Source organism: Lynx canadensis, chromosome E3 (genome assembly GCF_007474595.2).
Source record: "Lynx canadensis isolate LIC74 chromosome E3, mLynCan4.pri.v2, whole genome shotgun sequence".
NCBI lineage: Eukaryota > Metazoa > Chordata > Mammalia > Carnivora > Felidae > Lynx > Lynx canadensis.
In genome coordinates, this window is record NC_044318.1 from 23,795,286 (window position 1) to 23,819,801 (window position 24,516).

A 24,516-nucleotide genomic window follows, 5' to 3' on the forward strand; every position below is an offset into this window, starting at 1 on the left:
CGCTCGCCAATCAGTAAGAAGAGAATGCGCATGCGCAATAAGTTTCAAGCCCCGCCCCCGCGCCCTCCCTTCAAAGTGGCTGACCTGAGGTAGGCGATGCCCTTAGGACTAGGGAATGTAAGTGCGGTGTCAGTTGCCACGGGAACTGTTTACTGGCCAGTCACCGAGAGAAAGAGGAGGTGTTCAGAAAGAAACCAAACGGGACCCTAGAGGTGGGACAAAGCGCGACCAATAGAAACAGGAAATGAAGTTTCGCCACATCCGGCATTGCCTGCGGCGCTTGCGCTCTGGGCTGAAGAGGCCGGTGACGTCCGGTGAAGTCCAAGATGGCGCTAGGCTGATCCTGCTGCAGGTGAGGGGCCCGGGGCTGGCGGGGGCGAGATCCAGCAGGTGTGCGCGGGGGTGCTTGGGGCTGCGGAGCGCTGGCAGCCTCCACATCTATGCTCTCTGTCTTCTGCAGGTGACAGAAGTGCCACCCACGCCTGCCCGACGTCCCTCGGGAGACCCTGCGCCGCTCCTCGTCTCCGCGGCCATGTCTGGACCCGGCAACAAACGCGCCGCCGGCGACGGGGGCTCAGGGCCCCCAGAGAAGAAGCTGAGCCGTGAAGAGAAGACCACAACCACGCTCATAGAGCCCATTCGTCTTGGGGGCATCTCTTCCACGGTTCGTGGCTCCTGCCCCAGTCCTCACAACTTGTCAGACTCCCATCTCTGTTCTCCGTCCAAATCGTCCAGAATTTTACTCCCAGTTGCCCAAGCTTGGCACGGTTCACTTTACAGAACACACTGTTGAAGGAAACGGAGGACACGATTTTTGCCTTCCTTTTACAGATAAGGGAAACATGTTCCCAGGGGGCATATGACTTGTCAAAGACTTGAGAGTTAGAAAGAGGTAGTAGCAGAACTCACAACCAAGATGCTTTCTGTGGGTGTCTGAGCCTCTTTAAATCCTGTTAGCGGTTAGTCTGGGGATTTTCTCTTCTCCATTCCAGTTGCTCTCCTTTGTTTCTCTCTGTGATTGGTTTCTTGGGCCCTGCTTGACCCTCTCCTTGGCCCCTTTGTTTTCCTTGGTAGGAGGAGATGGACCTGAAGGTTCTGCAGTTCAAGAACAAGAAACTAGCAGAGCGGTTGGAACAGCGACAGGCTTGTGAAGATGAACTCCGAGAACGAATTGAGAAGCTGGAGAAGCGGCAGGCCACAGACGATGCCACACTTCTCATTGTCAATCGCTACTGGGCCCAGGTGGACGCCCCTCTGCTTTCCAAGACCTGGCCTTGATCCTGCTGCCAATCCTCAGACTCCTCTGCTGGGAAAAGGGGTATCATGCTGGGAAGCACCTGGGGGATTTGTAACATTTTTGGTGCTTTCTCCCTTCAGCTGGATGAAACCGTGGAAGCCCTTCTCCGACACCATGAGAGCCAGGGGGAGCTGTCTTCAGGGACAGAGGCGCCTGGGACCCAGGAGGGACTGACACGTGATGAGACCCCTGTCACAGAGCCAGGGACATCGGAGCTGAGGGGTAGGACCGGAGCCCTAGGATCTGGGGAGCTTAGTTAAGCTAAGAAAGGTCCTGGAATGGAGGGGACTTTTATATTAGTCTCTCGAATTTCCCGCCTGTCTTCTCACTCATGCACACACACACACACACACACACACACACACACACACACACCTGATTTCATGTTTGGGTGGCAAAAGTGCAGTGGATAAGACCCCAGGCCCCGGGCTTTGGAATCTGAGTGACTTGGTTCATAGTGCGTGTCATGTTTGACACTCATTTAGTTGAAAACTATTAACATTGAGTACTGGTACAGCCTCAGAAGAAACAAAGACAGGAAGAAACGTTGGCCCTGACCTCAGGGAGGAAGTGATTTTAAGCCATGAGTAAAAAGTACAGGGGCCCTTGAGAGGGAATCAGTGTATGCACACATGTGTGTGGTTCTAATTTAGATGGAGAAGGCTTCCCTGAAGAGTGATTTGGGAGCTCTGTGGCCTTGAGTAAGTTATCTCTCTGAAATAAAGTTGTATCACTTTGAGGATGGGGATACCAGTGTATTACAGGCATTGCGTGTGTCGATTCAGTGAGCCGTAGAGTGAAGGGCTCAGGCTGGAACATCGTATGGAGTGGTGGTAATTGCTGCTGTTATCCTCACAAAGGTCTGTCCATCCCTCGCAGAGCCTCTGCCGGTGCAGCCGCGGCCCCCTCTCAGTGAGCCAGCCTTGGCTTTTGTGGTAGCACTGGGCGCCAGCAGCAGTGAGGAGGTGGAGCTCCAGCTGCAGGGCCGGATGGAGTTCTCCAAGGCAGCTGTGTCCCGGGTCGTAGAGGCCTCAGACCGCCTACAACGCCGGGTGGAGGAACTCTGTCAGCGAGTATATAGCCGAGGTTGGTTCTTCCTTCCCCATCGCATGGGTGTCTACCCCCATTTGCATCTTGATTGTATCCCCTCAATGCCCCAAGCCCAGAGGCAGCCATAATTCTCCAAGGAATAAATCAGCCACGTTCTCAGGGAAAGGGGTGGGTTGTAGATGGGGCCCTGGCTCTGATTCCTGGGGTTGAACTCTAGAGAGATGGGTGGGAGGAGTTGTCGATGCTTATGGGGCCCCTGCCTTCCAGCTGGAGACCTCTTTGGAACACTTTGCGCAAATTTTGGTGGCAGTTGTTGATCCGCAAGGCATAGTAGCAAGTGCCTTGGCTTTGCAGGTTGACAGGCTTCTCCCAGCCCTAGTCCTGTTGTTCTAGCCTCGGCGTTCTCAGTAAATGGCTCTCTTCTCTGAGCTGGTTTCCTCCTTTGTACAGTGGGGATAAAGACTCCTGGCTTTGTCATGAGAGATTGGCAAGACAGCTGGTGGATCACATGGGCACTCACAGAATGAGTTAGTACTTTGCCCCATTGCCTTGGACTTCGCTCTTACCCGAGCCCTGCCTTCCCAGGGGACAGCGAGCCCCCCAGTGAGGTGGCTCGGGCGCGCACCCGGGAGCTGGGTCGTGAGAACCGGCGACTGCAGGACTTGGCCACCCAGCTACAGGAGAAGCACCACCGCATCTCATTGGAGGTGGGATTAAAACCGGGGCAGGATTTGGGTTAGATGGGCACCCAGGATCTCAGGGAGCCAAGTCCCTTGCTCTAAGCATCTTCCCTATCATTGTCTAGTATTCTGAGCTCCAGGATAAAGTGACGTCAGCAGAGACCAAGGTGCTAGAGATGGAGACGACGGTGGAGGACCTGCAGTGGGACATCGAGAAGCTGCGCAAGCGTGAGCAGAAGCTCAATAAGCACCTGGCAGAGGCCTTGGAGCAGGTGGGGCTAGGGTGCTGGGTCAGATGGAGCCAGGGCTAAATACTTGGAGTCTTGCTTCTCTCCTCCACTCCCATCTATCTGTCTCTCCACAGCTCAACTCTGGCTACTATGTGTCTGGGAGCTCCTCAGGTTTCCAGGGGGGCCAGATCACACTCAGCATGCAGAAGGTGAGCAGCCGCCATTCTTGGCAGCCCCTCCCATAACCTTTTATCTACCTTACCCATGAACGTTCCCTCAGAATTAAGGACAGACCACCCACATGGTCTCTGAGGCCCTTGCCTGTACTCATGCTGCTTTGTCTCATTCGTTTACATATTCAGTAAATACTGTTGAATGCTAAATGGTAGGGACTGCTAGAAAGCAGGCATATCGGAGGACAATATAGACAGAAATCAGAGGTTTTTTTGGAGTTTGGGTTCTGGTTGAGGGAGCAAATAAGTACGTAGTACATAAGGTAGTGATAAGTGCCTCAAAGAAAAAGCATAGAAAAGAGACCAATGGAAATATGTTGGAGCTGACTGGCGTTCTTAGCTGGGTAGCTGAAGAAGGGCCTCACTGAGCGGGCTCTATGACTTCTTGGTCGTTGCACTATTTTGTGGTCCTGTGAGGGTCACTGTTTCCTGTGAACTCTTTATTTCAGCTTTTTCTTCAGGTGTTTCAGGAAGCCTTCCCTGACTCCCTGTCAGCCTTGGTTGCCAGCACTGACCGTGCAGTATTTTCTCCCACTTACCTGGGAGCCCTTAGGAAAGTGCTTGGGTTTGGCCTGTCCTTAGGGCTTCAGAATCCATCATTGTCCCCGTGTGGTGGGGATGGGAGGGAAGCATGCATTCTGGCCTGGCCCTACCTGCCATAGTCCCTCCCGCTCCACAGTTTGAGATGCTGAATGCAGAGTTGGAAGAAAACCAGGAATTGGCCAACAGCCGGATGGCAGAGCTGGAGAAGCTACAGGCCGAGCTTCAGGGGGCTGTGCGGACCAATGAGCGCCTCAAGGTGGGCTGTATTTAGGCCTGGTAGGGCCTGAGCCTGCCAGGTAGTTGCTGGGCCCTGAATCCTCCTGCTGATCACTTTTGGGCACCTTGCTCCTAGGTAGCCCTGCGGAGCCTTCCTGAGGAGGTGGTGCGGGAAACGGGGGAGTACCGGATGTTGCAGGCCCAGTTCTCACTGCTCTATAATGAGTCTCTGCAAGTGAAGACCCAGCTTGATGAGGCCCGGGGGCTGCTGCTGGCTACCAAGAATTCCCACCTGAGACACATTGAGCACATGGAGGTATGGCCCTGGAACAGACCTTAGGGTCAGGGCCTTTGGAGGCCTTGTGTGCTACCAGGGATCCCTTGGGAATAAATTCTTCCTAAGCCACTGAGGCCTGAGGTGGGGGGGAAGAAGAGAGGGGTTTGCCAGGGGCTAAAGGGTTGTGTGGGTCCTTAACACCTCAACCTACAGAGCGATGAGCTGGGGCTACAGAAGAAGCTGCGCACAGAGGTTATCCAGCTGGAGGACACGCTGGCCCAGGTACGCAAGGAGTACGAGATGCTGCGCATCGAGTTTGAACAGAACCTGGCGGCCAACGAGCAGGCGGGTATGTGGTGAAGACGGGGTGGAGGTGGGGCCTTATCTGGGATTGCTGGTCCCTGGTGGGGGGCTACTGCTTATCCAGATGCAAGGGGTTAAGCCCCTTCCTTTTGCAGAGCCTCCTGTCCCTGGCCAAAACAGGGATCATAGCACCTGGCTCAAGGGCACAGTGAGGGTCACAACCAGCTGAGGTGGCTGATGGAGCAGGCACAGCCAGAACATGAGCTGTTGGCCCTGTCTGTGGTTCTCTGGCCTTACAGTGTCTCTCTCTTGGAGGTATTCGTTCATTTGTGGATGTATTAAATCTGGCTCTCTTCCAGGCTTTGGGATTATATTAGTAAACAAAATTCAAAGCATCTTTGCTATTGTGGCCTAGTAGAGTAGTGGGGAAAGACAACAAAGTAAAAAATAGAAGGTGTATGTTAGATAGTGGCAAATATATCAAGAGAAATAAAGCAGGGGAGAAAGATACGAAGTGTTAGAAGATTGTGGTTTTGGGTGGGGAGGTCAGAGAAATGAAACTCAGAAGATGACATCTATTTAAAAATATGAAAGAATCGGACTAATTTACTTCGATGAATGTTACAGTCGTGTGCTCCTTTGAAGGAAATTTGGAAATACCAAAAAAAGTCTACATTAACAGAAATAACATAAACAGGAGGTTCGAGAGTTTTCTTCTAAGCCTAGGTTATTACTTTGATAAGGTCACACTCCGTACAGGGCCTCAGTTTCCCTCTCCTTCACAATGGGAGTGATGACTTTGGCTCCCCTTCTCCCACCACTGAGGAGTTGGGCTCTTAGCCCAGAGGCCAGTCTAACCCCTTACTTTCCAACCCTTCCCCAGGGCCCATCAACCGTGAGATGCGCCACCTGATCAGCAGCCTCCAAAACCACAACCACCAGCTAAAGGGGGATGCCCAGCGATACAAGCGGAAGCTGCGGGAAGTGCAGGCTGAGATTGGCAAGGTGAGGAAGGGGATGCCTCGGAAAAGCCTTGGCTAGACCCCAGTAAGCACTGTCTCACCTCAGCCCTGTTCTTTATCTTTGCAGCTCCGGGCCCAGGCCAGTGGCTCAACCCACTCCATTCCGAACCTGGGCCACCCAGAGGACTCTGGCCTCAGTGCCCCAACCCCAGGGAAAGAAGAGGGTGGGCCAGGCCCTGTCAGTGCCCCTGACAGCAGAAAGGAGGTGGCTTCAGTGCCTGGTGCCACCACTGCTGCCTCCTCAGCAAAGAAAGAAGAGCTGGCCCCCTCTGAGGAAGATTCCCAGGCCTTAACTCCTGGGTCCCAGGGCCCCTCCTCCCGGAGCCGAGAACCTGAGGCCAGGCCCAAGCGGGAGCTTCGGGAGCGGGAAGGGCCTGGCCTGGGACCCCCATCTGTAGCCTCAGCTCTCTCAAGAGCTGATCGGGAGAAGGCCAAGGTGGAGGAGGCCAAGAGGAAGGAGTCAGAACTCCTTAAAGGTCTCCGAGCAGAGCTCAAGTGAGACCCTGTTTTTGTCTCCTTTCCACCCCTGCCAAAGTGGCCTCCGGCCCCAGTCACCAAGCCTTCCTCCTGTGCTTCTCCAGGAAGGCCCAGGAAAGCCAGAAGGAGATGAAGCTGCTGCTGGACATGTACAAGTCAGCACCCAAGGAACAGCGGGATAAGGTGCAGCTCATGGCAGCCGAACGCAAGGCCAAGGCTGAGGTGAGGGCAGGTAGGGCCTGTGGGGCATACACAGAGGCTGCCCTGGGGGGTTCTGACTAGAGCAGGGCCCTAGGTCAGCAGGAAGCAGTGAGAAGAGCTAGCTCTTTCTTTCTGGTGGCTGTAGGTCGATGAACTACGAGGCCGCATTCGGGAATTGGAGGAGAGGGACCGAAGAGAGAGCAAGAAAATTGCTGATGAGGACGCCCTGCGGCGCATTCGGCAAGCCGAGGAACAGATCGAACACCTGCAGCGCAAGTTGGGTGCTACCAAGCAGGTATGACCCCCTTGTGGTCCCCTGCTTCTGAATATTGGGATACCCTTAACTCCTTGATGGGTACTCCTAGCAGATGCCCTGGGATCACTCTGTGGTCAGTCCTTTTTTCCTGTGGTTTGCCCACGATCATCGTGTCCATCTTCCGTTTTCCATCTTGTCCCTGTCCACCTGCTGCAGGAAGAAGAGGCTTTGCTGTCGGAGATGGATGTGACGGGTCAGGCTTTTGAGGACATGCAGGAACAAAATGGGAGGCTGCTACAGCAGTTACGGGAGAAGGATGATGCCAACTTTAAGTTGATGTCAGAACGGATCAAGGCCAACCAGATTCACAAGCTACTGCGGGAGGAGAAGGATGAGCTGGGCGAGCAAGTTCTTGGCCTCAAGTCCCAGGTATGGCAGCCCTGGGCTGTAGGGTGGAGCTGGAGAGGCACCAGCTCCCCAGCACTGAGTCTCCACCCCTGACCTCAGGTGGATGCCCAGCTGCTGACTGTGCAGAAGCTGGAGGAAAAAGAGCGGGCCTTGCAGGGCAGCCTCGGGGGTGTAGAGAAGGAGCTGACGCTGCGCAGCCAGGCCCTGGAGCTCAACAAAAGGAAGGTGAGGCCAGGCCCGAGGGCAGAAAGCAACCTGGGATGGTGGCTCACAGCTAAAGCCCTGCTCTACCTCCTCTCCCGGCCCAGCTCACGTCTCCAGTACTTACTGTGTTCTAGTTCCTGTGCTAAGGCCTGTCTATGCTGGGTTGCATTTTGGTCTTACAACAATCGTAAGATGGTATTTGTTATCTGTTTTTCATAACTTAGGAAATTGAAGCTCAGGCAGAGCAACTGACTTGCTCAAGAAAGAGTGGACCTGAAATTGGGGCCTGGATCTCCTTGGCTCCAGAACACACCTTTTTTTTTTTTTTTTTTTTTTTTTTTTTTTTTTTTTTAAGAGAGAGCACGTGAGCAGGGGAGAGGGGCAGAGGGAGAGAGACAATCTTAAGCGGGCTTCATGCTGAGCATGGAGCCTTATGTGGGGTTCGATCCCATGACCCTGGGATCGTGACCTGAGCCAAAATCAAGAGTCTGACACTCAACTGACTGAGCCACCCAGGCATCCCCAGAACTTGCATCTTGAGCACTAAGTTGGCTAGATGTAAAGTAGGGATGCTGGTTCCTGTCACATAGTTGAATTGAAGTTCTGGAATGTCTAGGTCATGGGAAAGGCTTAAGATCAATGTTAGTTTTAGTTTGTTTTCCCTACTGTGCTTCCCCCCCCCACATTTAATTCATTCATTAAAGCAGTATAATTCATCCCCTTGCCATGTACTCCCGGCACTGAGTGCTAGAGAGAACCTGGAATAAGAGGGTCCTACCGGAAATGGGAACTTCAGTCTTGAGGAGGTAGATAACCAGATATCCCACAGGTAAAATATGTTACTGCAGATTCCAGTAAATCTTGTGAAGGAAACTAAGGTGCTGTGAAAGAAAAATAGGGGGAGCCTGTCTCCAGAACCGACATGTAAGCTGAGGGCTGAGGGAGCCACTGGAAAGAAACCTGTGTGTTGGGGGTGTTGAGGGGAGAAGAGAGAAGAGCCCTGTGGAGGTTCAGAGATAGGAGAGAGAGTTATGCAGGTAGGAAGTGAGCGTGTCAGGAACTGCAGAGATAGAGGTGAAGGTGGAGAGGTCAGGAGGCAGAACTAGCTCCAGTGAAGATCCTGGACTTGATCCCAAGAGCAGGAATCACTGGAATGTTTGACACAGGCATCTGTAGACCATGGCTCCACATGCCTGACTCGCCAGGCTCAGGTGAGCCCACCCTTAACCTGTTCCACCTACCCCAGGCTGTGGAAGCAGCCCAGCTGGCCGAGGACCTAAAGGTGCAGCTGGAGCACGTACAGACGCGGCTGCGAGAGATCCAGCCTTGCCTGGCAGAGAGCCGGGCCGCTCGCGAGAAAGAGAGCTTCAACCTCAAGAGGGCTCAGGTGTGTGCATGGGGTAGGGACAGGGTTGTTCAGGGTCACTGATGTGGCCTAGGGGCGGGTGGTTCAAGATGAGGACCCTTGCACTTAGCCTAGCCCTTCTCCTGCCCCAGGAGGACATCTCCCGACTGCGGCGCAAGTTGGAGAAGCAGAGGAAGGTGGAGGTTTACGCAGATGCCGATGAAATTCTCCAGGAGGAGATCAAGGAGTACAAGGTGGGGCCGTGGGGCTGAGTTGTGCTCCAACAACCCAGGAATCTTAGATGGGGAGTTGGTGAGGGCTATAGTGGATAGCCTGGGGATCCCAGAAATAAGGTTAGATAGAAAAGGTGGGCAGGGCCCTAGTTGTGGAGAATCAAACAGCTGACGAATGCACATGTGCTCATGCCAGGCACAGTGCCTGGCCAGGTGTGGGAGGGCTAGGAACTAGCTCTAGTCTTTGGTTTCTTGAAACTGACCATCTGTTGAAGGAAGCAGCCAATGTTCTCAGTGATGAGCGATGTGATGGCTAACCCCACGGCAGCTCTGGGGGTTAGCAGGTTTCCTGGAAGGAATGTCCTCCAAGGGAAACCTGAAGAATGAGGGTTGACTGTGAGTAATGAGGATGAGAGGGTTCCAGCAAAGGGAAAGGTAGAAGTCCTTCACTGAGAGCGGTGTGCTGGAGCACAGATTGCTGGACACTGTAATTGGAAGACAGAATGTAGGTTTTGTGATGAGCAGGAAAGCTGAGGGTCTTGAACAGTGTCAGATCCTGAAGGGTGTGGTGAGTCAGGTTGAGACGCTTGGCTTATCCTGTAGGTAGTATGGAGACATCAAGGGGGTTTAAACCAGAGAGTTATATGGCTGGATTTGGGCTAGAGGGGGTAAAGACTAGAGGCAGAGAAATCTCTTAAGCAGTTGCAGTCATTGAGGCAAAAACTGGTAGGGAGCTAGCCTCGGGTGTTAGAGACAAGTAGAAGAGGTGAGGAGATATTTAGGAGGCAGAAGTGCTTGGACTCAGGGATGGATTGATTCATGGAGTGAGGGAGAGGGAGATCCTGAGAGCTCCTGGGTTCCTGATTTGAGAAACTAGTGGCATGTGGTAGGATTAGGAAGACCTCAAAGGAGTAGGTGTTGGTGGACAGTGTTGTATCTCAGGGATGTTGAAAATGTGCCTTTGGGAGGCTGGCTGGGAAGGCATTCGAAGCAGAAGGACTTTCTGGATGATGAGGTTGGAGGATTGTCTGCAGGCAGAGGTAACGGTGGAAGCCAAATAGAACTGTGGTCACCCAGGGAGGGTCTGTGATATGATACGGGATGGGTCATTCTTTTCCCTTAGGAATCTCAAAGCTTAAATGATAAAGGAAGAGAAGCCTGCAGTTTGGCCTTGAAGGGGCAGGGGTAGCTGGGGGAGGCCATGGGGAGGCAGAGGAGGGTTTCTCCAGAAAAGATGGACTTTGATGAGGATGGTTTGACAGCCAAGGGAAGAGGTGATGCTGGGGTGTGGGCTGGCCTGGGCTTTCAAGCGGGGCAGAGGAAGAATGTCGGGGAATGTTGAGTTGAGGGAATTCCTGGAGTTGGACATGAGACCTGGTGGCCGGTAGATGTTTCAGGAGGTTTCACTCTTCGTAGAGAAGAGTGAGTCCAGGGACCCAGCAGGATCTCTGGGCAGCACCAGGGGTGGGCCCAGTTGAGGGTGGAGCTGGGAGATTTCTAGTGGCACCGCTATGCCCAGCAGGTGCAGATGAAGAGAAGGTAGATCGTCAGCTTCAGCCAGGATTGGGCTTTTGCCAGAGAAGGCCAGAGCGGCAAGAGATAAAGCCCCAAGGCAGGGGAGTCCCGGCTGGGCCTTTGGGTTATTGGCTTTTGAGCAGGGCGGGGAGAACATGTTGCCCACTGGCCACCACTGCCTGGGTTAGAATCCAGATTCTGCTACTTTCTGGTTTTGAGACCTTGGCCTCTGAGCCTCAGTTTCCTCATCCGGAGAGTGCCCATCCCCATCTCTCAGGGTTATGGTGAGAGTTAGATGCAGTCTGCTGTGTGGTGGGCTTAGCCTGGACCACCTCCTGCTGTCAGCTTGGGGTCTGGGGGCCATCAGGACTGTCCCGAGCTGATGCCTTTGCCTGGCCCAGGCGCGGTTGACCTGCCCCTGCTGTAACACCCGCAAGAAGGATGCAGTCCTTACCAAGTGCTTCCACGTTTTCTGCTTCGAGTGCGTGCGGGGCCGCTATGAGGCCCGCCAGAGGAAGTGCCCCAAGTGCAACGCAGCCTTTGGTGCCCACGACTTCCACCGTGTCTACATCAGCTGAACCTGTAACTCAGGGGACTTTGGAACACCCATGGACCCTGGGGGCTGTGCCTCCAGTCCCTCCCCTCCCCACATTCAGTGGCCCTTACCCTCCATTCCGGAACTTGGGGGCCCAGCCCCTCTCCACCTAGTTGGTTTGGGGGTCCCAGTGCATGCTAGTGAGATCTGGCAAGCTCAGTTATACCTTTTCCACACAGAGCTACAGCCTAAGGGGCATCTGCCCTGCAGGAAGGGTCAGCTGTGAGAGGCCTGAGGGTCCAGAGCATTCAACTGAGCTTCCTGGAAGCTGACCTTAATCCTTCTCCAGCTGTCTCCCTGGGCCCATCCCTGTCCAAAGGGTGAAATCCCCCAGGCTGTGACCTCCCACTCAAGAGGAGGCTCACTACCTGCTTGCTTATACACCCACAAGTGAGGACCAAGGGTGGGCCAGTTTCCCCACCTCCTGAACTCTTGGGCCCACGGAGACTTTTCCACACTTGGGTGGGACTTCCCTCCTGTGGATTCACTGGGCTCTTTGGTCTGACCCTTATGCTAAGGGCTGAAGGAGGTACCCCCCTGTAGGGGGGGGGGGGGGGCGGGAGCACTGTCCTCTTCTGGGAAACTCTGGCTGTTGCAGTCACCTTGCCCTCATCTCAGGGGTGCTGAACCAAGATCATCAGTCTTTATTCTAATCAGCCTCCCCCCACCCATCTGTTTCTCTCCCAAACCCACTTACCCCCACCTCATGCTTCCCAAACTCTGACCCTGCTTTCATCCTGGTGGCCTTAACTTCATGGAGGCATTATGTCCCAGGAGGGGAAGGGACAGACTAGCGGCTGGGCCAACTTCCGATCATTCCAGGTAGAGGAGCTTCATCTAACACCCTGTGACTGAGCCTGTCCCCATGATGCTACCTGTGCTGTCTGCCCAAGCAAACTCCCATGGTTGTGAAGGCAGCAGGCAGGGGCCTGGAAGATGGAGCTGCTGACAGGTGCAAGGGTCCATTCTGACCCACAGGCCCTGCTCTGGAGATGTCTTGTATAGGCTGTTAATGTTATGAATAAACATCCAACCCTCAGCCTGCAGTCCAAGTAGCCAGGCTTCCTGCCCTAAACGTGGTCCCAGATTTTAGCTGCTACACTTCCGGCGCTGTCCTGCCTGGCAGGTAAACCCCCCCAAGGGCCTGCACAGCAACCTCGCGTTTCCCACCCCCAGCATCTAGTTACATTTGGATTGCCGTCGTGGATCCTAAACTGGGCTCGTGGGAGGAGCATGTCTGCAGGGAGAGAGCATCGTTCTCCACTGTCACCGGCCTGCCCCTCCTGCTGCTACGGGGGAGGGCTGACACTCCCACGATCCCGGCGTCTCTGCCGCCCTGTCTGCACGCTGTCGCCACGCCCCTCTCAATAATTGGTCGCTGGGATGCCGGGGGTCTCGTACTGCATCCTGGGAAATGTAGTCCCTTAATCATCAGGTAACAAGGTCCTCCGTGGAGAGAGCCGGTTCTAGGGTTGTACCGGCCAAAGGCAGACCTGGACGCAATCTGCGGGCTATCGCTCCCCAGCGGCTTCACCCGCCCCTCCCCTCAGGCGGACAGAGGAGAGCAGCGCAGCGGATGACTTCCTTCATTGTAACTTGCTGGCCGTGTTCTCGGGAACCGTGTGTCGATTGGCGTCTGTGGGTTCAGCTTGCTGTGAGGTCTGCGGCTGGGGCCATCGCTGCGGCTGTGGCGGGGCTCGCGCCGGGGCCAGTGCGACTGGGCTGGGTGCCGGAGTTGGGCGCGGGGTGACGGTAGTGGCCGCAGGCTTGGCAGCAGTCCCGCCTTCGCGGGGGCTCGCGGCCTTGTCAGCCTTTGGGCCCCACCTGGCGTCCAGCGTCTCGGTGGGGCTGCAGTGGCTGGACCAGGTCGGACTGGAGACGGAGACGCGGGCCACAGTGACTTCCGGCGCTGGGCACGCTGGCGGAGACCCGGGCCGCGGCGGGGGATGGCATCGGGCCTTCCAGGAAGTGTCCGCCGCCTAGGGGCAGCGGACGCCAGGATGGGAAAAACGCAGCATATTGCATCATAGAGACGCGGGCCGGCTCTGAGAGGGCTGCGCCCGGGAGAGGTCGGGGTCAGCCAATCCTCTGTGAGCACTACTCGCTTTTCTCAGGAGTCCCCTCCACACGGGCTTTTTAAGTAAATACAAGCTAACTACACATCACTTTCTGAAAAGTCTCTTCTTGACCAGTCTCCATACCCTGAGAAGTAAAAACTCTGTGAGTCTTTAATAAAGTAGGTACCAAACCACTTGCTCAAGCCCAATGTGTGGGATAAAGATGCCAGAATTTCAGTGGCAGGATCAAGCACTGATGTGGTGGGAGGAAAAGAGTATTCCCCATGAATGTTGGTTTGCAATCAGTCTGCCCAGTGCTGGGAAGCTCTGTCTTTGGGGTTGGTCAGGTCTCTCCACTCAGGAAGTTTGACCCCTTACAACTCCCAGTAGCCCCAAGTGGCTTCAGTGGCTGTGAAACCCTGGGCCCCTGGGATGGGCAGGCCAAAGTTCCTCCTGAACCAACACTGACCTTAGCTGGCCTCTTATGGGTGAGCAGATATTGGCCTCAGTGGGGAAGGTGCCTGTTTTAACCAGAATTGGGGCTACTGTGTGATTGGCTACAGGGTCCAATGGAGCATTTGACACTAATCACTCTCTTTAATCTTGGACTTGTGGTGCTAACTGTCCTGACTGTCCTTATACTTACTGTCTTCTGTTGGTCCTGTTCCTCCACCCCTAAGCTACATCCTCTCCTCTCTCTGCCACTCTTCCTGTGTGTTCGTCCATGGTTTTGGCTACAGCTAAGCTGCTAAGACCCAATCCTCCAGCCCAATTCTCTTTCCTGAGCTCCAGACCTAGAAAAACACCACCAGTTGTTGGGGAGCAGGAGGGGGGTGAGGTCATGTCACTCTCCTTAAAGATCCCAGTGGTGCTCTACCCCCAAGTTCTCCAGACAAGATGCTCTATACTCTGGCCTGTGTTCTCTACCTTACCTTAATCTCTACCCCCTCTGTGATCTAACCGCCCGCTCCCTGCCACATAACTGCTATATACTCTCTATCCCCCACCCCACCCACCCCTGGCCCGTTCTCATGCCTCAGGTCACTTCCTCCAGCCAGTTTCCTGACCCTCTGTTGTGGCGGGCACCACATCTGGGTCCACAGCCCCTTCTGCTAAGTCTCTGAACCAATCACTGTGCTCCAGTGCCTGTTCTTTCCCCCGAAATCCCCTCACTTTACTGAAGACCTTTGCGCTGGAACCAGGGCAGGGAACACAGAATCCAGGAGAGCCTTCATTGCTCACCTCACCCTCCTCCCTTACCTACTACTCTACTCCTCAGTTTTCTACATGGGGAAAGGGAAGGCAAGACAGTAAGCCTGCCTTGCGAGTCAGGGTCAGAGCGGCATGGAGAAAGTGGAGAGAAAGCTTCTTGGCTGGGGCAGGAGGCTCCCTGCAGGCTGGGACAGAGGCAGGCTACAGGTTAGAGCAAGTGCTGACCTCAGGTGGCTGCTCGGGGAGCCATGGCCAGGCCTAGGCCCAGGAGATAGCACTGAGGCAAGCCTGGCATTGAGGATTCATTAGAGCAGCCCCACCTGGCCAGACAATGTGGAGCCCAGGCCAGGCCCAGGCAGGCCCAGCGCTGGGGGAGGAGAGGCTTGGTTGGGTGCAGAGCCTGCTCCCGGTCACTCTGGTTTCCCTCACTGCCGTCCTGTGGACCTTGGGCAAGTGGCTGCCCTTCTCTGAGCCTCTTCACACAGTGAGGGCTTATGGGCTACCTCCTGGGGATGAGAGGACAAGCCAGGTCTCCATCCAGGTCTCTTCAGGGTCTAGGAGGCTCTGGCCCAGAGGAGGGCTGACCGGGCCCCAGGTGAACCAGGGGAGGTGGCTGGCAGCTTTTGGAACCAGAGCTTAGCTTTGCCTTGTGGCAGTCTTGGGAGGAGCGCGGTTGCCGTGGTCAGAGAGCCCCCCTGGGGCTGCATGGCTGGATGGGAGCCCACCAGTGCCGGACGCACCAGGCAGCCACCCAGGAGTCAGCATGGCATGCTGGTGCCAAAGCCAGGCACCAAGACCTGCTTGGCTCTGCCACCATCTCAGCACATTTCTCCCCCTTTCTCCCAAGGATATGGATTTTTGAAATCCACAAACCCTCAGGCTCCTATCTGCAAGCACCAGATAGGGATTTGAGGGCATCTGAATGAAGGGTGCAAGGGTGGCCTGGGCTGGGCTGAGCTTTTGAGGTTACAAACGGACCCGGGCTCTGGGAGAGGACAGGCTCCTTCAGCTCTTTCCAGGCTCGAAAGGGAAGACAGAAAACACCCGGGAAATCTTATTCCCTTTATTCTCTTCAACTAATCAACATGACCACCGGTGACACAACACTGTTATTGACACACAACACTCAAAAGTGGGGCCTCTCTTCACTCCACGGAGACAAGTCAGGTGAGTGGGGCTTCCCTAATGGGGGCAAAAGAGTCTGGGGGCTGCTCACCTGAGGAGCGGGTGTCATGGGATCCCACCTCTTGGTCGTGATGGTTTCAAGTTTCCCCACCATTCAGGATTCATGCCTGCTTCTGTTGAGTTCCCATGTGACCTCCGTAGCCATAGCAGTTCCAAGTTGTACCCTAAGCTCAGATCGATGTCCCCTCTCCCCCCTTGCTTTCACCAGTGACTCTGTGACCCTGTCTGTTGGGCTCCTCCCCCGGGGCACTTCTGAAGTCAGGCCTGCGTGGAGCTGGACAGAAGGGTTTGGGGACACCACGCCTTCCGGACTAAGTTCTGGTGGCAAGTGCCACGACCGACCCCTGGACCTTTGCCTACTCTGGTCAGAGAGACTCTGGACACTGCCACCTCCCCAAGCCAGCTCCCTGCTTAGTTCCTCCTAAGATGTAGCTCACTCTGGGAGGGAAGCACCTGGGTAAAGGCGTTTGGGGAGGTGGGCAAGAGAGAACAGGTCACCCCCCAGAGGTCTCCGATTCTGCCCCTTTCCTGCTACGAAACCCCAGACCCCACCTAATCGTGTCCACGTCATCCATTCAGTACCGGAGCCAAGACCGCTGGCCCTCACCCATCCCTACAACATGCGAGCATCCTACTATGTGTGCTACACCCTAGTCCTCAATAGGCCTACAGTTGGCCTTTGACCATACTGACCACCTCCCCTCCCCCCCGGGACCGGCCCCTGAGCCCCAAAGGCTGCTCTCCAGGACTCTCCTGGAGACAGATTCCTCAGACCTGCTTCCGAGGGGCGCTGCTTCTAGCTTTACAAGGGGTTTGTCTCTACAACTGAAGTTTCTTTCTACTATCATCTTAACAAAAAATCTTTGACTTGGAGAATGGTCTCCTCTTCCTCAGTCTCATAGGGACACCCCCTTTGTTGACGCTTGTGTCAGTAGAGATTCGGCAGGCAGGCTCCTTCTCCCCTCTCAGTAGTGCTTTCTGACCTGGCACTTGGGTGGGGTGGGGCTTTACACAAATGGCATAAGGGTCTCCCCACAATCATCCAAGACCTGCCTTTTCCTTCTTCCCAGCAGGCCTGGGTCTTTCCTCTTGCAGTGTTCTAGATTTTGATCCTTTGAACTCAAGGTCATCCCTTTGGGGGCAGGAGAGATGAAGGGTGAAGGGCTTTCACCTTTTGAGCTTTTGGGTAATGGAATTAGAGGTCTCTTCCACAGCTTTGAGGAGTCCAGTCGCCCTCTCCAGGGATGCGACTCCTGAAGGGCCCCCTCACCCGGCATCTCAGTTCTGACTCCAGGACCACAGTGCGTTAGTGGTACCAGCGTGGGTCAGTGGGCACTTCTTTTAGACCCAGCACTGGACAGAGTCCTCGCTTTCCTTAAGGGTCTCCAGGGTGACGCTGTGGGGTTCTTGTTACAGATGTTTGAAGAGTTTTCACTCAACCATTTTATAGGGCAGCAGGCTCTCTCCCCTGCCACACACAGTCACATTAGCGGGTCTGGCGGCGTTAATGAAAGAGTGGAACTGTGTGGTGTGTGAAGACAGGAGATGGGTCGGGCCAGGGAATGTGTTTCTCATCCTCCCCTTTCCCTCCGAAGGTTGCTGGCTGAGGAGGAGAGGAGCCAAGTGGGTGGGATCTGTCCCCATCCAAGACCACGATCAGGCCGGGGCGTCACGACTTCAGAGAGCTCCAAGTACCAGGGGGAGGAAGGTGGCCAGGCCTCCGTATGCTCTTCAGGGACCCATGGCCCAGTCTGGGAGGGTGTTTGGACCCCCACCACTACGTGCAGGCTGGCTCATCCCGCCAGCAGCCTCGCAAGCAGCTCAGATGAATGAGGTTTAAAAGCAGGTTGCTGGGTAATGAGCGCTCTATTCCGTCGACTTGCTGTCCCTCGTTGCCACAGAGAACCCACACATGACTCTCACTGACTTGGAGGAGAGACGTCTAGGGAGGATTTAACCACACGCAGGCCTTGAGTCTCTGAAGGGCTTTATTCTTTGGAGGTCGACTAGCAGCGGTTCCCCCTCTCCACTAAGGACAGAATTCGAGGAAGCGAGACCTGGTGGCAGTTAGATTTCAGGAGAAACCTCCTGACAGTGAGACCTGAGAATGGGCAGGAGGGACCCTCCAGCCCCGGAGGCCTCTCAGACTAGAAGTTCCCCATCCTGCCTGGCTGGGGGGAGCCCCGGCGGCCTGAGCTGGGATCTGCTTGCACTTGTAGTTTAACAAGCTCCCAGAAACAGAGAGGACTGGGCAGCCCCGAATTGGCTGGGTTCCATCCACAGCTTCACCTTGGTTTGCTTTCCTCAAAGCACGAACAGAAATCTCCCTCCTGCCCCCCAATTTTTGCGGTGGCTTCCCAGTATTCTTAAAGTTTCTATGCACCCCAAATTTCAGCCTTTAAAAAGGCTTGCCATCACTCTTTTCCTTCCCCATTTTTTGATTCTTCCCGATAAGGAATTCCATGGGCCTCTTCCTCTAACACACAATCACCTAAGATTGGCCTCATATCCCAAGGAACCCCCAGTGCGGCGAGCTGGACTTTCTCTTCCTAGTTTCTTGGGTCGTTTCTTCTCTGTGGGTCTGGGGGCTCCGCATCACTTATTTTTCGCCTCTCCCCACACTAGTCCCCAGCTGAGCATTTTCCTCAGTGTCACTGTCCAAGTCTTCTGGTGAGAGAGGCTCCCTCCTGTACTCCAGGGGGAGAGAACACTGTGGAACAAGTTCATGGGAGGCTCTTCTACACCTTCTGAGGGTCACTCCTCTCGAGTCAATGCCATTGGATTCCCTGCACTTCCCCGACCCTATAGTTTCACAAGGATTTTGATAACAGTTTTATAGGGTTGTCTAGAGACATATTAGGACCTCTTCCTACAATTAATAGGGCTTTTATCCACTATGGTTTATAGGGTTTTTCTGCTACAGACTTAAAGGGCTTTTTTTTTTTCCTACATATTTATAGGGTTTCTAACCCAACAGTTTTTCTCTACTGCCTCTTATAAGTGGTTCCCACCAACAATTTTATAGGGTTTCTCATTACTGATGTAAAAGCACTATTTATACCCAGGGTTCTTTATGCTCCGTTTCTCTACAGTCTGATAGGGTTTTCCTCCTTTCCCCACATAACTTCTGGGGAGAGCCAGTGTTCCTCTCAGGAGAGAGAGGCCCCTGGTCTCCAGACTCATTTCACAAGGTGACCCCTGGGTGGCAGCTCCTATGGAGGAGGAGGGCCGCGACTTCTGCGAAGCCGTCTCCACACTCAGGGCACAAATAGGGCTTTTCTTCCGAGAGGGTCTTGGGGTTTTCCCCATCCCCATGGCTGCTGCTCCCCGTGGGGGTGGGGGCCTCTCCCTCATCTTCCTGGCTTGTGGGCAGGGTGGCTGGCTCTGGAAGGGGCTCCTCGGGGGTGGGGGACTTTTCTTGGGTGTGGGTCTCCTGGTGCCGGACGAGCGCCAGGCGATCGAGAAAGGAGGCCCCACAATCTGAGCAGCTGTAGGGCCTGGCCCCCAGGGGGCTCCTGAGGTGCTCCAGGAGGACAGAAGAGCTCTTCCCCAGCTCTGGACTCTTCTGGGGTTTTCCACCTGCATGCACTTTCTGGTGCAGCAGCAGCTCAGAGCTGAGGCCAAAGCTTTTTTTGCATTCAGGGCATTTAAAGGGCTTTCCACTTAGGAAGGGACTGGGCCCTGCCCCTTCCCCTAGACCAATCCTATAATCAGGAAAGAGAAAGGGCTTTTCATTGCCGTGGGTGAGCTGATGTTGGAGGAGCACAGCCCGATCCAGAAAACTTTCTCCACAGTGGGAACAAATGTAGGACTTGGAGGAGAGCAGGCCCAGCCTTTGGCCAAAGCTCTCCTGCCCTTCAGGCATTTTAAAGGGCTGTCCTGGGGGTTCGGCTCTGCCCTCCGCAGCACCTGGATAGGAATTCCCTCCGAAAGGGAGCCTGGGGGGTCGGAACTGAGGCGCCTTGGGGGCTGGGTGTGCGATGAGGCCATCTGAATTTTTGTAGGGGTTTTCTCCGATATGGATGCGCTGATGCTGCATGAAAATGCCCTCGTCGTTGAATCCCTTTCCGCAGACAAGACACTTGTGTGGTTTGGCTCCGGGGGGTGGCGTCAGCAGGGCAGGGTCGCCCAACCCCAGCAGGGTGTCGCCCTGAGCTCTCCGGGCTGGGGTCTTGCCCCTCTCGTGAACCACCCGATGCTGCTCCAGCTCGTGCGCCTCCAGGAAGGCCTTCCCGCAGTCGGAGCACACGAACAGGTTCTCATCCATGTGGGTGCGGACATGGGTGATGAGGTTGGAGCTCTGGCTGAAGCTCTTGCCGCACTCGGGGCACTTGTAGGGCTTCTCGCCCGTGTGCGTGCGTCGGTGCTGGATGAGGTGGGAGCTGCGGATGAAGCTCTTGCCGCAGTCGGAGCACTTGTAGGGCTTCTCGCCCGTGTGGATGCGCTGGTGGCGGATGAGGGTGGAGCTCATGATGAAGCTCTTGCCGCAGTCGGCGCAGATGTAGGGCCGCTCGCCGCGGTGGATGCGCTGGTGGTTGATGAGGTTGGAGCTGACGCTGAAGCTCTTGCCGCACTCGGGGCACTTGTAGGGCCGCTCGCCCGTGTGCGTGCGCTGGTGCCGCAGCAGCGTGGCGCTCAGCGTGAAGGTCTTGCCGCACACCGGGCACTTGAAGGGGTCCTCGCGCAGGTGAGTCCGCTGGTGCTTGATGAGGGTGGAGCTGTGGCCGAAGCTCTTGCCGCACTCCAGGCACTCGTAGGGCTTCTCGCCGGTGTGCGTGCGCTGGTGCTGGGTCAGCTCCGAGCTCTGGATGAAGCTCTTGCCGCACTCGGTGCAGCGGTAGGGCTTCTCGCCGGCGTGGATCTTCTGGTGCTTGAGGAGGTTGTGGTTCTGGCCGAAGCGCTTGCCGCACTCGGGGCACTTGTAGGGCTTCTCGCCCGTGTGCGTGGCCTGGTGCTGAATGAGGTCCGAGCTGCGGTAGAAGGCCCGCCGGCACTCGCCGCACTTGTACGGCTTCTCGCCCGTGTGCGAGCGCTGGTGCTTGATGAGGTTGGTGCTCTGGGTGAAGGCCTTCTCGCACTCCGTGCACTTGTAGGGCTTCTCGCCCGTGTGCGTGCGCTGGTGCTGCACCAGGTTGGAGCTCCAGCTGAAGCACTTGCCGCAGTCGGGGCACTTGTAGGGCTTCTCGCCCGTGTGCGTGCGCTGGTGCTGCACCAGGTGCGAGCTCTGCGTGAAGCTCTTGCCGCACTCCGAGCAGGTGTTGGGCCGCTCGCCCGTGTGGATGCGCTGGTGGCGCAGCAGCTTGGACCACTGGCTGAAGCTCTTGCCGCACTCGTTGCAGATGTAGGGCTTCTCGGCCCCGGAGGGGCGACCCTGCACCAGCTCCCGCAGGCTGGGCTCGTTGGCCGGGACCACCGGGGGGCTGTTCCACGTGGTCAGAGTCCCCCACTGCCAGCTGGCCTCACAGGCCTTGGTCCAGTCAGACGGGGTAGGGACTACCTCGGGGGCGGGGGGGTCCAGGGGGGTCTGGTGGTCCAAAGGGTTGGGGTGACCCGGTGGGGTCGGGGGGTCCCCGGGGACTGCGGGATCCTGGGAGGGTCTCTCCAGGGGCATCTCTGATGGGTCCTTGAATTCTGGACTCTGAGCTGGATCTCCCAGGATGATCTCCTCCCCAGAACTTTCCTGCTGAGGGCTCTCCTCTTCGTTCCCACTCTCGGCACCTACAGAGAGAAAGGGAGTCTCCAGCCCCCATCTCCTTTCAGAACGTGGGGTCGGGTCTCTCTTCCCTCCCCTGGGTTTCCCCCAGAGTCTGGGCCCCTCCCTGAACTGGGGCCGCTGTCTTGTCAGGACTGCAGTCCCTTCTTGTGCCCCTCACCTCTGTGAGCATCGTTGGGGCTCTGCTCAGGACCCTGCAGATCTGGGCCCCACAGCGCCGCCTCAGGCTCCATCCCAGAGCTCAGGACTGCCCAGTGTTCCAGGGACCCTGGTGGGGGCAGGGGTGGGGGTGGGGGTGGAGAGAGGAACACACAATGGAGTTCATCTGCTTTTCTTTACTCCCCAAGTCCCCACTCCTTCACCTGCCAGCCCCAGGCCTTATTACTCCTTGTGTGAACTTCAGCTTCCCACCTCCCCATTTTTCTGGGCATCCGTTCTCACGTTCTCAGTTCTCACCGTGGGCCCCCTACCCCTGCAGGCCTGACTCCTGCTCCAGATCTTCAGCGCATAACTAAGCCAGTAGGTGAGTTTAAGAGTGTAATTAAAAGCTCATCAGCCATAACCCTTTGAACCCAGACTGGGGGCTAGAGAAGTATCTGACACCCACAGGGGAAGGAGGCTCTCACCCAACCCCTCTGATGCCCAGAGGCTGAGAAACCTGTTATTTTGCTAATCAGAGGAAGCTCATTAAGACTCTAATTTTCCTCCTTAATGGGGCTGCTAATTGGGACCAATAAACTTTCCTTATGAGCCCAGAGAACTGACAGTGCCTGGAACACAACACTTGAAGAGTTAAAAAAAAAAAAAAAAAAAAAGCAATCAGATTTCCCTGAGGGGACAGGGGCTCTCCAAAAGCACTGGGGCATTTTCCCGTTATCTGTTATCCACACAGAAAGAAGGTCAAGCAGCCGGGGAGGGGTAGAGCAGCCACGGTGGGGAGGAGGGGTGGGGGGCGGTGGTGGCAGTTAAAAGCCAATCGGGGGCTTCAGCAGGAATGACCTTGAGAGGGAAGTGGAAAGGCAAAGGGAGAAGGGACAGGTGTGTGGAGGGTGCCCAGCAGCTGACACGGTGTCTGTGGTGTCCTTGTTATCTCTCACAATCCTCCCCACAGGCCTGCTAGGGGCCCCAGGAATCAGGTTGTCCATTTTACAGATCAGGAAATCAACACGCAGGGAGATTTCTCCAAGGTCACAGACTGGGAAGTGGCAGCACTAAGACCAGAAATGCAAGGTTCTGTGTCTGGCTTGCCCTGGCCTCCGAGAGGGAGATGACCTTGGGAGTCACGTGAAACTCATAAATGTGGGCTGCTGGCAGGAGATGGTGATGAAGACAGCTCAGACAGAACCTGCTGGCCATGAGATAAATTCCCAGGACCAAGAGGTTTCTGTGACTTGCTGAATCCAGTGACTAGGCCTGACAGTCTGCACCTGTGATCTCAAAACAGTACTCCCCACCGAAGCCTGCCATTATCACGCCCATCCTGGCACCCCTTCTTCTATTTCATTTGCTCTGTTTTGTTGGTGCCGTATCCCATGCCTAGGACGGTGCCTGACACGTAAAGAGGTGCTTGCTAAGTTTTGTTGAATGAATGAAGGTGAAATGAATGAGATGCCCCTGTCCCTGGAAAACCTGGGTGGCCTAATGCCTTTAAGGGTCAATTTGCAAGGGGATGGCAGCAAAGCAACAGGAGTCCAGAGTGGCCTCCAGGTAAAACATAGGTAGCCATCACTCCAAAAAGGGTGATAGGATTCCAGGATGAGGGCATAAGGCCACGGGAGCTAAATTCTAGGTTCCCACAATGTTTAGAGCCTGAACAGAGTTGCTGGGGAGGCCCGGGGCTGTGAGTGGCTGTGTGGGATGGGCACTGCATGTATGGGGGCAGTGGTGCAAGAAGACGCGGAAAAGACTCATGAGGAGGCAGCTGGGAGACAACCAAAGTGAAGCAGGAGCTAGCCGGACCCTGCCAAACAGCAGCAGGAGGGATGGGAGTTAGATTTTGGGAAGTAAATTAATTTCTTCATCTCTGCAGCAACGTAGGCTATGAGGATGCCCCCTCCCCCATCTGTGAGTGTCTTTGGAGTGGTGGAGGCAGGGAGCCTCCGCTGAGCTGGGGGCTGCCTATTCTGAAGAGGCCTGCTGTGCTCGCCTAGGACAGGTAAGAGCTCATGTACCTTGAATGTCCCGAGAAATTCAAGCTCAGCTGTCCAGAGCAGAAGGGAAAGGGTTAAAGCAAGGCCGCCATGGAGTAGGAAAGTGGGAACACCAAGGGAGACAAGAAGTGCTGAGAGCCCACCCAGGCCCAGACCCCAGGGCACCGGCCTTGGACCCCGCTCCAGCCGAGCTGCGGAGGGAAGGAGAGAGGGAAGGAGAGAAGCAGGAGGCTGCCTCACAGAGGTGCGGAGAGCGGCCCAGGGTGACCCTGACATGGAGGCAGCTGCGGGAATGCAGCCGCCCTGGCCCCGGCACCCCCCCCACCCCAACGCCCGCACCAGCCCGGACCCTGGACTTCTGCTCGGGCCGGTACCCACGACCCTGTTCCGGCTCCCGGGCCGGAGACCGGCATCCCGGCCTCCCCTGCCCGCGGGGCCCCCAGGATTCCGGCGCTCCGCGGCGCCCCGGCCCGCCGGCGGCCCAATTCCCTCTTCCCAGAATGCTCACGCCCTCCCTCCCCTCCCCCACAGCCAGACCCTCGCGCTCTTCCCAGAATCCTCGGCCCCTCGCGGCCCCGGCCCGGCCCCCACCCCACCGGCGCCCGGGGCGGGGAGGGGGCGCAGGCCCGCGCGCCCCCGCCTCCCGCGCCCCATTGTTCCCGGCGGCCGTCCCGGGCCCTCCGGGCCACCCCCCAGGAACCCAGGCGTCCCCAACTCACGGCTCTGGGGTCTGGGAAAGGCCGGAAGGCAGAATCCAGCCCCAGGGGACTTAACCCCTTGAATGCCCTGCCTCGGGGGGCGGGCTGGACGCCGAGGACTCTGGGGTCCTTCTCAAGGGGTGATCCCAGGCTGAGGACCCGGGGACCAGTTCAGGGTGACTGGGACGGAGCAGGAAGTGACCCCAGCTTCCCGGGCCCCTCTAGCCTGGAGTCAGAGCATCAGCTCTATGGGATTTAACCCTTCGCCTCCCGCAGCCTGGGAAAAAAAAAAAGAGGACGGGGAGCGGGGAGGTGGCCGAGACGACGCCCCTCTGTCTGTCTCTAGCGGGAGAATCTCGGGGGAACCCAGATGCCAGTGGGGGTCTCCAGATTGCTGGCCACTCTCCATCTCCAAG

At 56.1% G+C, this 24,516-nt stretch overlaps 2 protein-coding genes across 2 annotated transcripts; one reads left to right on the forward strand and one right to left on the reverse strand.

Moving 5' to 3' along the window:
* The first annotated feature begins 116 nt into the window (after positions 1-116).
* RNF40 (ring finger protein 40) lies at positions 117-12,160 on the forward strand. Its single transcript, XM_030300609.1, has 20 exons — positions 117-352; positions 461-664; positions 1,075-1,242; positions 1,378-1,519; positions 2,177-2,383; positions 2,933-3,054; positions 3,153-3,299; positions 3,392-3,466; positions 4,170-4,289; positions 4,386-4,565; positions 4,740-4,875; positions 5,713-5,834; positions 5,919-6,346; positions 6,433-6,550; positions 6,675-6,824; positions 7,002-7,214; positions 7,293-7,418; positions 8,644-8,784; positions 8,895-8,996; positions 10,892-12,160. The coding sequence occupies exons 1-20, from the start codon at positions 245-247 to the stop codon at positions 11,066-11,068; spliced, it is 3,186 nt and encodes a 1,061-aa protein (XP_030156469.1). The 5' UTR covers positions 117-244; the 3' UTR covers positions 11,069-12,160.
* A 3,242-nt stretch (positions 12,161-15,402) lies between these two features.
* Positions 15,403-24,290, reverse strand: ZNF629 (zinc finger protein 629). The gene is made up of 3 exons (XM_030301105.1): positions 24,122-24,290; positions 21,413-21,520; positions 15,403-21,257 (listed from the first exon to the last, which is right to left on the reverse strand). The coding sequence occupies exons 2-3, from the start codon at positions 21,483-21,485 to the stop codon at positions 18,724-18,726; spliced, it is 2,607 nt and encodes an 868-aa protein (XP_030156965.1). The 5' UTR covers positions 21,486-21,520; positions 24,122-24,290; the 3' UTR covers positions 15,403-18,723.
* Between the last annotated feature and the right edge of the window lie 226 nt (positions 24,291-24,516).